This window comes from Leucopleurus acutus, assembly GCF_964270905.1.
Source record: "Leucopleurus acutus genome assembly, chromosome: 19".
NCBI classification, from domain to species: Eukaryota; Metazoa; Chordata; class Mammalia; order Artiodactyla; family Delphinidae; genus Leucopleurus; species Leucopleurus acutus.
In genome coordinates this window covers 32,763,867-32,776,554 of record NC_139161.1, presented here as the reverse complement: position 1 = coordinate 32,776,554, position 12,688 = coordinate 32,763,867, and the positions used below count along the sequence as shown (strand labels likewise).

The following is a 12,688-nucleotide window of genomic DNA, read 5'->3' as shown; positions in this document are numbered from 1 at the left end:
AAGAGTGTTTTTCACAAAGGAAAGAGGCTGGCCTATTATAATAGACAAGTCCTAAAGGAGAACAGGTCTTTCTGGACACCCTTCCAACCCTTTTCCAGATTTTTGCCACAAAATAAAAATTATTTCCTAATATGATTCTTTCCTTCATTAGCTCTAGTAAAATAAGCATGGTTGTAAATATCAACATACCCAAATGTATATACATTTTACCTTCTGAGTTTAGTAGGTAAGCACACGTTTAAACACACGTAATAAACACAATTTAAACTTCCTGCCTTATATCTTTCATAATGCCATTTATACTCTCATGCTTGTCTTCATTAATCAATTGCTATAAAGTGATAAAGCTGCAGCCTCATCAAAGCCCACCTTTAAAATGGAATTCCTTGATGATATATGAAAATACTTCATAGTCAATGGTTTTTGAAGAAATTCCTTTTTTTAAGCAATTAAACTTTAGTTTAAATATTTTTTTATAAAGAGGACCAAACTTAAGAGTCTTAAGACTCTCTAACCTCTTGTGCATTTAGTGTAGGGAACTACCCCATCCCTCCTCCTATCCTCATAAAACAGAACAGAACCAGCCTTGAACTGAATACAGCAGTAATTTACCTACGCTGCCAAGTCTAATCATTTTCTCTTCTTGCAAACTGGCATAAATGCAGAGTTTTCCATCAACTTCAAGGCTTTCTTTCAAGTACAGAAGGAGAAACATTTCAATATATAAATGTAAAACAAGTGGACATTTTAATGAACATTTACTTTGATAGGCACTGCGCAAACACTTTCTATGTTTATTTTATGTAGTTACCTCTTCAATTCTAACTGGTTGTACAATTTTACCCCATTTCAAAGATTAGGAAACATGGGTTGCCAGAGTTTACTGGCACCCAGGTACTGTTACACTGATTAATGTTTAAGCTGTCTACTTTATCCAAACCAAAATGCAGCCTGGTGGTAAGAAATATAGCAACATCAAAGGGACTTGAGGGAAGAAGGTCTTTGAGTTGCAAAAGATCAAAATTATGCAACCAGCAGAAATCTTGGGTGGACACCAGGATACCTTTTTAGATCATCTTCCACCATCCAGGGGGCAAAATACCATTATGGAGTAGGTTTCTTAATCCTTTTTGTGAGATGGACCCTTTGGCCTTCTGGGGAATCCCATGGACCTCGTCTCAGAAAAATGTTTTAAAGTGCATAACAGAACGAATGTAATATTGTTCTAGCATCTGACCCCTGAGATTTTCAAGCATTTCTGCTCTGTCCATCTTACCTCCATATCTACCGAGCCACTCAGAGACCTTCCCTAGCCTTCTTCAGAGAAGGTAAAGGAGAGACAGCCAAGCAGGTTTGGTGGGTATGGTGTTGGGGAAGAGATGCTTCTGAGATGACATTAGTGTCTTCCTTTTCTCTTCTGTCTAGAAGCCTCCCCATTTCCTAGCCTCTCCAGCTTTCCCCAGATCAAGTCCAAAGTTTCTCCACTCTCCCTTCCTTCCCGTCCTTCCGCAGCTCTCGCACTGCGGAAACCTTCTCTAGGCCTGCCCCTCACTGGCCCCGCCTCCTCTTCGCCTCTTCCTCCCAAGTCCCGTCTTCTCCCAATCACTTTTCGGTTCCCTGCCAATTACGCTGGGCCACCCTCTCGCCCCGCCCCCGAACACGAACCTATCCTGTCCTTGGCCTTCCCTGCAGGTTGAGAAGCAGCTACTGCGGAAGGATGGACCTTGGCGCCGGCGGCTTCTCTGAGGAGCAGTTCCGGGAAGCCTTCGCTGAGCTTCAGCAGCCCGCACTTTCTGGAGCCGACTGGGAGCTGCTGGTGGAGACCTTCGGTATCAGCATCTACCGGCTGCTGGACCAGGTAGCTGTAGACCCGCTGGAGGAGCACGGGGCGACAGCTTACGCGGTTCCCCTGCCCGCAGAGAGTGCGGGGCTGTAGCCGGAAGTGCGGACCTCGCGGGTCTTCTGGAACCTAGAGGAGCTAGCTCTGGGGGTGCCTCCCGCCGACTTTGCCCCCTGCTGGTCGCGGGGAGTGGGGAGGTCATCAGAATTTAGGCTCAGGTCTGAGGCCCGACAGGGCAAGTCGTTTGTTACAACTTACTGATAGAGTTAAAAGGTGGGTCTGCTGATTCTTAGCTCCATGCACTTGCCTGAAAGGGACGTGGAGCCCCGCTCCCGGGTGGATGCCAGTGGTGTCTGTGTGGTGGGAAGTATTTTAGGATTGAATACAGGTAGAAAAAAGACTGGACTTTTCAGAGAGTGGATGTGCAGGGTGATACGTGTGGGGACAGGAGTGTTGCTGAGAAGGGACCTACTGTCATCTCTAGTCATTTTACTGACTTGCTCCGTTTGGATGCTCCCCACTTCCTTGTAAATTGGACTTAATAACTTGTCTGAAGCCTCCCGGGAGAAAGATTAAAAGGGTAGGAGGAATGGAGTTGGGGGCCTGCCTGGAGGCTTTTGGAGCCAGGTGGAATGATGGCCAGTCATCAGTTGCTCTGTGTGCGGGTAGCTGTATGGCAAGTAGCTTAAAAGTCACCTTTAGACAAGGTAAGTGAAGTTGAGGTTTCCTCGCAGAGGATCAGAAGATTAGAGTGTTAGAGAAGGGAGAAGCTCTGAATGTCTGTGAGTACCAGGGTCACTGGGTACAACAGGATGAACAGGAAGCTTAGTAAAGAGCAGGCAGAATTAATTTCTTAGTGTCATTTCAGCAGTTACCTTGGTGCAAAAATGGACATGTTTTCAGACAACATCCTTTTATCTTCTGACCATTTCATTTTCCACACCAGCCATGCCCAGTCATTTGCCAAGTGTTGTCAGTTCACTGCTCAGATGTATCTGATGTCTGGTCCATTTCCCTTCCCTTTCTTTCCTTTACCTTTGCTACTCTGAGTGACACCTCTTACCTAGAATTGCAGTGACCTCCAAACTAGCTTCTTGGCCTTCCACCTTTCTGATCCCTTCCATCCTACACACTACAGTCCAATCAAGCACCTGAAGGAGAGGTTGTGATCTTATCAATCTCCTTCCAGTGGCCCTGTTGATTGCAGAATTAACAATAATAATACCTACAGTAATAGCTAACACATTGCATGCTTTCTTAGGCTCCAGGCACTGTTTAAGTGCTTTGCAGGCATTGACTTAATCCTCACATCAATCCCATGTTGTAAGTTCCTATGTATGTATACGTAAGGTACTTTGACTATCACCTTTTTACCAATTTGGTAATGGATATGTGGAAAGGTTAAGTTGATTGCTCAAGACTCAGACTGGGATTGGAACTCAGCTATCTAGCTCCAGACCTGTGCTGTAAATATGCTCCTACACTGACTCTGAAAGAGGGCAAGTGCTGCCAGGTGGGCTGTGCACGTGGTACTAGGCTGGTCCCAGCTCACATTTCCAGCTTTACCTCCCATGACTTGTCCATACCCCTCCTGTCCTCCAGTCAACCCTGACTGCTCCCCTCATCTCTCCCCAAGGGCTTGTGCTCTTTTGATTTTGTGCCTTTTATCGCACAGCATCCACTGCCTGAGCTGAGACAGAGTGACTGGCATTGTATTATGTATTGTTTCCATTGTGTATTGTTATGTAGCAGGTCCCATCTCCCTCCTGTGGGGAGGATGTGAGTGGTATTCAGAATAGTTCCTATCCCTACCAACTGTAAGTCTTATTTCCACCTGTTCTGGGTGTGAGGGCAGTCATGGTACATTGACAAGTCTTTCCGGAGAAGTTTCGTAAGTTGGAGGCTGTACGATTCCCAGAGCTGTGCCCTTGAGCCTCAATAGCTAAGATGCAGGGCCACCTTGATCTCCATCTGTATTAAATGTCAAGAGGCCCTGTTGCGTTGGGTACAAGCCCTTCCTCTTTCTTTCTTCCTTTCCTTTCTTTCTTTCTTTTCTTTCTTTTCTCTTTCTTTCTTTTTTTTTAACCAGTTGCCAAGTGATGCTGAAGCTCCTGGTCCACAGACCATACTTTGAGAACCACTGATATATGGGGAGCATCTTGCATGGTGCTCAAGGGGGTTCTGACATTGAGAGGCAGGAGAGGGCCCTAGAGATGAGAAGCAGTGGGAACTAAAAGGTAAGGGTGAGAAATCTTAAGACAAAAGCAATGCCCGCTTTAAGACTCACTCTCCCTGATTTTTAAATTAGTGGTCACTTGGGAGTGAATGTGGTCCCCTGAACAGTGTTCAGAAACTCCCCTGGAGAGAAAGGCCGTGGGTTACTTACAAATGCTTGCCCAGGGATCTGCAGTCAGATCTCGCTGGAGCTTTAGGCTGGTTACCATGCCAGTAGACATTGTGAACTGCCAATAGATGGTGTGAAACTGGTGTGCAGAGGCTCACATCATTGATTTAGACCAAGAAAGCGTTGGACTGAAAAGATCTGGCTGAGCGCTTGACTTCTTAATGTTTTTAAACCAAGTGTCTGGCACTGTGAGAAGGGACTGCCTTTGTCCTCTCATAGGTCTTCTAATCAATGAGTTTGGTAAGGAGCAGACAGTACTTTCCTAGGGACTGTTCTTTCCTATATTGTTGACCTTCTAAAATACTGAGAGCCTGGATATACTGGGAAAACTCTGTGGTTAGCCAGGCTGGACTGAGAGAAAGTTTGGCCTTTTGGAGGGAAGCAGAGATTTAACTGCCATGAGAACAGATTTACCTCGATGGATGAGAAGCTTCCACTCCCATTCCCCAGGTGGGATTATAACCCAGTTTGCATCATGGGCTTCTTTACTTCCAGATGATAGGACTCTTCTGCTCCCTTCTCCCACCCTTCTGCCTCTCTCTTAATGGAGGAGTAGGTACCAGTGTGATTGATGGAACAATTGTTGCACCCAGGACACTTACAGAGCTATATTTACTCCTGGGTAGGGCCACCATGTCTTAAAGCTGAACACCATGTGTTGCCTCCTTCTACTTCCTGCCGCTGATCGAGGCTAACTCTCTCTCTGTCTCTGTCTCTCTCTGTCTGTCTCTTTCTCTGTCTCTGTCTCTCTCCTATTTCATCTTTCCTGAGCATACAACTGGATGGACATGTCAGAGCCTCAGTTCTCCTTCTCCTCACTTGTCTCTCAGGATGAGGGTGTGGTATGAGGCAGTATGAAGATGCTGGTCCCAAGATTTAGATTTGGGGGAATGAGGGGGGAGAGATGAGTAGGATCCCCCTCTTCCGTCTCCAGGTATAAGTCGAACTTTGTGCTCCACAGCTGCCTTTGGGCTGTTTGAATGTGTCCTAGTGAGAAGAAACGTCTAAAATATTGGTTCATGACCCATTCAAGCAGTTTTCAGGACCTATTGTGTGCCTGCATTTTGCTAAGCCCTGGTGATGCTTGATGAGTAAGACAAAGTTCATGCCTTCCAGAAGCTTTAAGACAATAAAACAGACACTTTTTTTGCTATGTAGATCTGAGCGCCTGACCTATACCATTTTCTTCTGCCTGAAAAACTTCTTTTAACATTCCTTGCAGAGGAGGTCTGCTACTGATGAACTCCCTCAGTTTTTTTTTTTTTTTTTTGTGGTACGCAGGCCTCTCACTGCTGTGGCCTCTCCCGTTGCGGAGCACAGGCTCCGGACGCGCAGGCTCTGCGGCCATGGCTCACGGGCCCAGCCGCTCCGCGGCACGTGCGATCTTCCCGGACCGGGGCACGAACCCGTGTCCCCCGCATTGGCAGGCGGACTCTCAACCACTGTGCCACCAGGGAAGCCCCCTCAGTTTTTATTTGTCTGAAAAAGTTTTTATTTCTTCTTCACTCTTGAAGGACAGTTTCATTGGATATAGAATTCTAGTCAGTAACTTATTTCTTTCAAAATATTATATATTTCACTCCACCCTCTTTTTGCAGGGTGGATTCTCAGGAGATGTCTGTTGTAATCCTCATCTGCATTCCTCTGTAGGTAAAGTGCTCCCCCATCCCTCCTGCTACAGCATCTTTCAAGATTTTCTTTTTCTCTTTGGTTTTCTGAGTTTGAATATGATTTATTTAAGACTTTTTGGTGTTTCTTTTGTATGGTGTGCTCAAGATTGGCAGATTTACTTTGAAGGGTGGTCTGAGTTTAGATGGTAAACCGCCATGTGATTCAAAATAAAATATAGTATATTTGGGGCTTATGACACAAAGATTTCTCTCTTGCATGTGGAATTGCAGTACAACTCTAGTAATTCAGAGTTTTCCTGGGGTGTATGTTTTAGAAGTGGTGGTGGCAATGGTCTCAAGCAGGGACTGTGAATTTTTTTATGTAAAGAGCCAAATAGAAAATATTTTAGGCTTTACAGGCTAAGAGACAAAATGGAGGTAATTATGTATTGACTTATATAACCACTTAAAAATGTAAAAACCATTTTTAGCTTGTGGACTGTGAAAAATAGCCAGCATGATAGATTTAGCAACCCTGGTCTAATGTACAGTTTTGATGCCTAATTGCTCTGTCACTTTAGGATTTACGAACCTAAGACCCTAGCTGGGTCTCTGCTTCCCAATCTACAAGCTGGAGATAATTCCTGTCCTGCCAAATTTGTACAGGGATCCAATGAGAGGATACATTTTGAAGCACCTTGTAAATTGAATGGTGTTTGGTTGTGAGATATACCAAGGGTGATCTATGTCCTGATATACCCACCACAGACCTGGTTTGCACTTGTCCTGGTGAAAAATTTTATAACACCTCTCTCACTCAAAAGTGTTCTGGTTGGAATGATAAATTGTATGGTCACCCTAATGCTATATGCACCCTGAGGGCTTATTAATTTATCTAATTACATGTTGGGAGAGGTCAGTGACTATTGAGGCAGGATCATAGACTTTGAACTCTGCGGTCACATCGCTGGCTTCAAGTCCAGGTTCTGTTGCAACTAATGTTGTAGTTTCTTAGGACAGGGCCGAAAGTAAGCTCATCACACGAGATGCATTGTGCCGAAGCACAGCAGTAGAGGGCTGCCGCTCGCTCAGGCAAAACAGCGCCGTCTGTCTTGCTGTGGTAACTTTTATTAAAGCATTATCTAGATTTACACTTTAAGACTTGTTTTCTTAAAATTTCAGAAGTGCCAAAGCAGCAACCTATGTTTTTATTAACTATACAAGCAATATTTGGCTTTCGTGAGCACCTGCCGTGCTTCGTCCTTGAACGCAAAAGCAGCACAAGGTTCCCACCATTATTTTGATTATACTGAAGTAGCACAAGGACATCTCCTTGCGTTCCCACCACTCTGATTATACTGAGGACATCTCATGGATCAGTGCCCAAAGCACTCAATGCTTCTTTTGCAGGCCCCCGGTTTGCCGGGACGGGGGGGGGGGGGCGCTCGAAGCATTCAGAACTGTTCACAACTGGCTTATTCGCAGGGCAGGGAGGGGCTCAAAGCAATCAGGACTGTTTGCAGTTCTGGCTTATTTGCTAGCCCCCAGTTTGCTGGGGGGGGGGTTCATGGGTCATGTCTCCTTTCCATGTCCTCAGTTATCCCACTACAGCTAATGAACTTCAAGTTCATTAGTTGTGTGACCTTGGGTGGGTTTCATAACCTTTTGTTTTTATTTTAATAGCTTTTTTGAGGTATCATTTAAGTACCACAAAATTTACTCATTTTAAGTGTACAGTTCACTGATTTTTAGTAAATTTATGGAGTCATGCAGCCTTCCCCAAGTCTAATTTTAGAACATATGTGTTACCCCCAAAGAAACCTCCTGCCCATTTGCAGTCATCCCCTGTTCCCATTCCCAATCTCAGACAATCACCAAGCTACTTCCTGTCTCTACAGACTTAACTTTTCCGGGAATTTCTCAGAACTTCTTTAAACCTCAGTTTTGTTGTCTGTAAACTGAGTTTACCAATGGTCCACACCTCATATTTTCATTGCGTAGCTTAAATGGGATGACCCCTGTAACGCACTCAGCCCAGGGCCTGGTATTCAGTAAGTACTCAACAAGCATTAGCTATCAGTGTTATCTTACCTAGCTATCTGCAGTCCTTCAGGATTAAACATGCCATGTGTTCTTGGAGAGACCTCAAATATTGAATCTGATTTAGTCAGCTGTCTTTCTTCATACAGTCTTCTTCATACACACTGCCCAGTGGCAGCTACAGCTTTGACATCTGCCATTAGGAGTGATTCTTGTTGGTGAAAAATGCTTACTTTTCATACCTTGTGAGCCTGTTACTTGCCACAGAGGGCTGGAGTTGGACAGTTTCCACAGTGGTAGATTGGAGAGGTGTCCTGGGGCCTGAGGAATGGAAATGAGCTCTTCTATGAGAGGCAAAGAAAATTCAGTGCACACTTGAGGGTGCATTTATAGGATTAGAGAGATGTGATTCACCAAGGCTGTCGCGTAGTTTAGTGATGTAAATGTGGATAAACACCATAATTGAAGAGAATGAGTGATGCCTTTCTGCAGGTGAAGTGTCAGGGTTTAGGGACAGTGGGGATTACTCCTCTGTGGGATTACTCCTCTGTGGGATTACTTCTGTGTGGGAATTGCAAATGTCAAACATAAACATTATGACCTTTTGACATTTCTCAGATGTAAACACATTAGCGCTACAGAATTTATTCAGCTTAGGACAAATAAGTGAACTGTTGGCAGCAATGTTTCTCAAAATATTTTAACTCTATGAATGCAATTTAAAAAATTGAAATTTTTAAAAAATGCATTTGAATTACAATTGGTAAGAAACGTAACAGCTTGATTTTTAGACTAGTAAGCCAGAATAACAGAACATCTCAAAAATTAGTTATGACAGTAGCAAATTGCTAAAGCGTGCCTCCACACCCCTTCCGCTTCTTCACTGATAGAGATAATGAGATGCTTATTTCATAGGGTTATTATGAGTATTAATCTCCAAGTACAGTGCCCAGCTCACAGCAGGTGCTGCATAGATGTTAGTTCCTGTAAAATGTGCATTACATTACAGTTCTAAATTATCAGTTCTTTAATCTGAAAAAAGGAGATCATTATTACACCTACCTTATTAGTACTTACTAAGTACTTATTACATACTGGGCACCACAGTAAGAGCTTTAGATGGATTATCTAATTTAATCCTCATAATCATTCCCCTAGGTAGAAACTCTTATTAGACCCACTTTGCAGCTGAGGAAAGCAAGGCTAGTAGGTGGAAGAGCTTAGACCATACCTGGGTTGTGACTCCAAGCCCATTCTATAAATACCATGCTGTATTTCCTGGCACGGGAGTTTTGAGATGACTCTGAAATACTATATGGAAAAACACCACAGCCCTAGCTCATTGAAAGTGATAATATTTATCCTTTCTCCATTCCTGCCTTTTTCTTTTTCCTTGTCTCAATCCCCCAGAAGCAGCATCTAAAAAATACCTCTTCTGGCTGTTGAAGGCCTATTGGACAAACACACCAGGCTGAAGGACTCATGGGAACATCTCAGTGGAAGGTCCAGCCTGGGTGGTCTGGTGCAGGAACACTGGCTTGGGGACTGGAAGGGACAGTTTCCCATCCACGCTTTGCCACCAAGAGTCATCAGTTGACTCTTGATGAGTCACTGTCACCTTTTCCATAAGGGTCTAAGGCCTCTTCCAGCTCTAAGAGCTTGTGTTGTCTTTACTGAAATTATTAGCTTGTCATTTGGAACAGTGGCTTGGAGCAGATGTGCAGAGAGAATAGAGCTAAATTAGAAGACTTTGTGGGATGAAGAAGGGGCTGGTGTCACCCTCTTTCTGGCTTTCCCAAGTGTTAACTGTAGGACTCAGGCAACTAATGTAGCGTTTTTGAGCTTCATTTCCTCATGTAAAGGTGGAGATGACACCAATGCCCTTATTGATACCACAGGGCTATGTTGAGATTATATGACATAATGAATATAAAACTGAAAACTGCACTGTGTTTAGAGAAACAAATGCTAGTGTTATTGAAAGAACTTACAGCAGGTCCGAGTGATTGGAAGACTTCAAATGCATAATACATGATTGTTGCAGTGACTGCTGACAGATCACCAAAGGAAATACATTCCAAGCTGAAAAACCAAGTATAAGACTGTGCCTGATTGTTTTCTCAGGGCCAAGAACATAGTGGGTCCATAAATTTTTTCTGAGTTACATAGTGGAAGGAGGTGGAACTTTCTATGATAGTGTGTGTGAAGTTTCAGATATCTGTGCAAAATTAAATATGCTTCAAGTTAATGTCCATTAATAGTGTCCATTATCTCTTCTATTCCTTGACAATTCATTTTAGTAATGCTTATGTATTTCTGTACTATTTTAATGTTTTACACGTAGTCATATTTGCTTGTAATGTTTTGTCAGTCTACTTTTCTACTTAAAATAATGTTAAAGAAAAAACAAACCTGGACTTAGGGTTGGGGGTTATTGCAGTAGGGAGAATACTTTGACCATAAGATCCACGAGTATCTCAGAAGTGAGGCAGAAAGGTCTTTCTTTTATAGAGAGAAGTCAGCAAGGCTAGAAGCCATGTATGGGCAAGTGAGATGAAGGTGGCCTCACTGGAGAAGAGAACAGAGAATATCTTACCCTGAGGCCAGTCCGTTCTCAGGAGGTGCTGGATGCTGACTCAGGCTGAGGCTGGGTCAAAGTTTAGGGTCTGGAGGAAGGAGAGGTGCTTAACTAGCTTGGTTAACAAGTATTTTGTTCCAATTGATCAGTGGAATAAGCAGTTTAGCTAATCATTTACAGGGCAATGAAAGGGAATTTAGAGGCTCTATGTCTGGCCTTGTGACAGGTAAACAAGGGGCATGTATGTGAGTCTCATCTAAGTCATGAGGGGAAAGGTGGTTCTTTTGTGATAAGCTGTTTTCTGGAACCCAAAGAGTGGGAGATTTTCTTAACCTCTACTGTTTTCTGGGATGACAGAACTCAAGTACAATTCTCAGTAAGAACTACTTGTAATAATTAGGATTGCTTTTAGCTGCAAGTAACAGAAAACTGGATTAACAATGACTTAAGCAAAGAGGGGTTTTTCTCACCTAACAAGTAGTTCAGAGGTCAGCAGTTGCTGGCATTGGTTTAGCTGATCAACGACGTTAATAAAACTCTGAATATTTTCACTCTGCTTTCTCATGTTTGTTGTCTTTTGGTCACAAAATAGCAGCTCCAGAATCATATACATATTCAAAACAAGAGGGAGGTGTCTTATGGCTATTAACCTCTACGTGTATAGGAGACCAGGAAAGTTTTTAGCTGTGCACATGGCCATAGGGGTTCTCTTAGTAAGAAAGAGAGTATATGCTATAATGAATCTTCTGTTTCTTCTGGGAATTATATTCTACATATGATATTGACTGATTCTCTACCATTGAATAATTCCTTTACCATGTCAAGTATAGGAAATTAAATATCCTGTAAAGGGAGCATTAGAAAATCATGCAGTGTGTTTTACTTTAGATAAAAAAAAATGAGCCTTTCTTAGAAGTGATTTTCTGGAGGACCTTCAGGAAAAGCCAAGAACCTCTTCAGTAAACTTGTTTGGAGTCATTTATTGAAATGTTAGTATGTTTGGAAACATATCTGCAACAAATGTTGTACAGGAATTATATCTCTAATTTGAAAGACACTAAATACTGAAGTTTTATGTGGGCAATACTAGAAACATTGCCCAAATAAAACTAAGGTTTATGTCCTTTTTCTATTAAATTGTTTGTACAAACAATGGTACCTAATCCTGAGAAGATGCTTCTTTGCTACTGGTGAGAGTATAAATAGGTAAAAATTTTTCTTAAAGTTTAGAAAAAGTAAAAAGAGCATTAAAATGTTAATGTCCTTTACCCTAAAATTTATCTCTAAGGAAGAATTTGCTTTCCTTGTGAAAATGTTAGAATTATGAACCAAGTTTGTCCATACAGAATCATTTTTCCAGCAATGCTCATAATTGTGAAAATATATGGAAACAGAAATAACTTACAAGAATAATTAAATTAGTTGTTATTGCTCCATAGTTTCAAATTAATATAGTTAAAAATAGGAATACAAGTTGTTTATCCATCTTACTCCCATTTTATAACATGTAGAAGTATTTATTTACTCAAAAAACGTGTCAAATATTACCAATGGGTACTTGTGGATTATGGAATTTCACGTCATTTTAATTTTCTTTATTATTTTTGGCATTTTCTCATTTTCCTTAATGAATATGAATTATTTCTATAATTATAAAAAATTCACTTTATTTTGTAAAAGATATAATGAAAATGTGAGTATGTTTGCTGAGACCCTCTTTTGAAAGAAATAAGGGGTGAAAAAGTGCTTTGATCCAAGAATTTGGGTGGGGTTGCTCAGAGCCTGAAAAGAACCTTTTATTGATAGACTAGAAAAGGTGTCACAAAGCACTTTTTCCTCTGGAGTTCTGGCATTTCTCAGTTCTGCCACGAAGGAAGTGTTTAAAGGAAGTTGTCCCAATAGTTCATTCTTTTGTATTCAGGTTAATCCCATCTTTCTATTTTTCTCTTCCTAGAGAGCTTTCTGTTTTTCTTTTCTGTGATATGTACAAGACTGAGGTTACTAGGGCTGAAACTATATTCAGAGGGATGGGAACCAGTTCTAGAAAACTGTCTTAATTCATCCAGATAACCAAAGGTAACTCATGTGGAGTTGGAGAGATCATTAATTATCTCTATACATAATTATCCCTTTTGCTTAGTATGTGTAGAAAATGGGGACCCGGTACTCCTGAACAGAAGCAAATTGTCCCTCTCCTAAGACATTAAAATGTGTGT

General features: G+C 42.1%; 1 protein-coding gene across 6 annotated transcripts in view; it reads left to right on the top strand.

Annotated features, from left to right (window-relative positions):
- Positions 1–12,688, top strand: part of PCTP (phosphatidylcholine transfer protein) — a 165,001-nt gene that overhangs the window by 47,443 nt on the left and 104,870 nt on the right. For all 6 annotated transcript variants that reach the window (XM_082861499.1, XM_082861502.1, XM_082861498.1 and 3 more), the window contains exon 3: positions 1,693–1,858. In XM_082861499.1, the coding sequence (XP_082717625.1) occupies positions 1,718–1,858 (141 nt within the window). In that variant the 5' untranslated portion in view covers positions 1,693–1,717. The remainder of the gene's footprint in view (positions 1–1,692; positions 1,859–12,688) is intronic.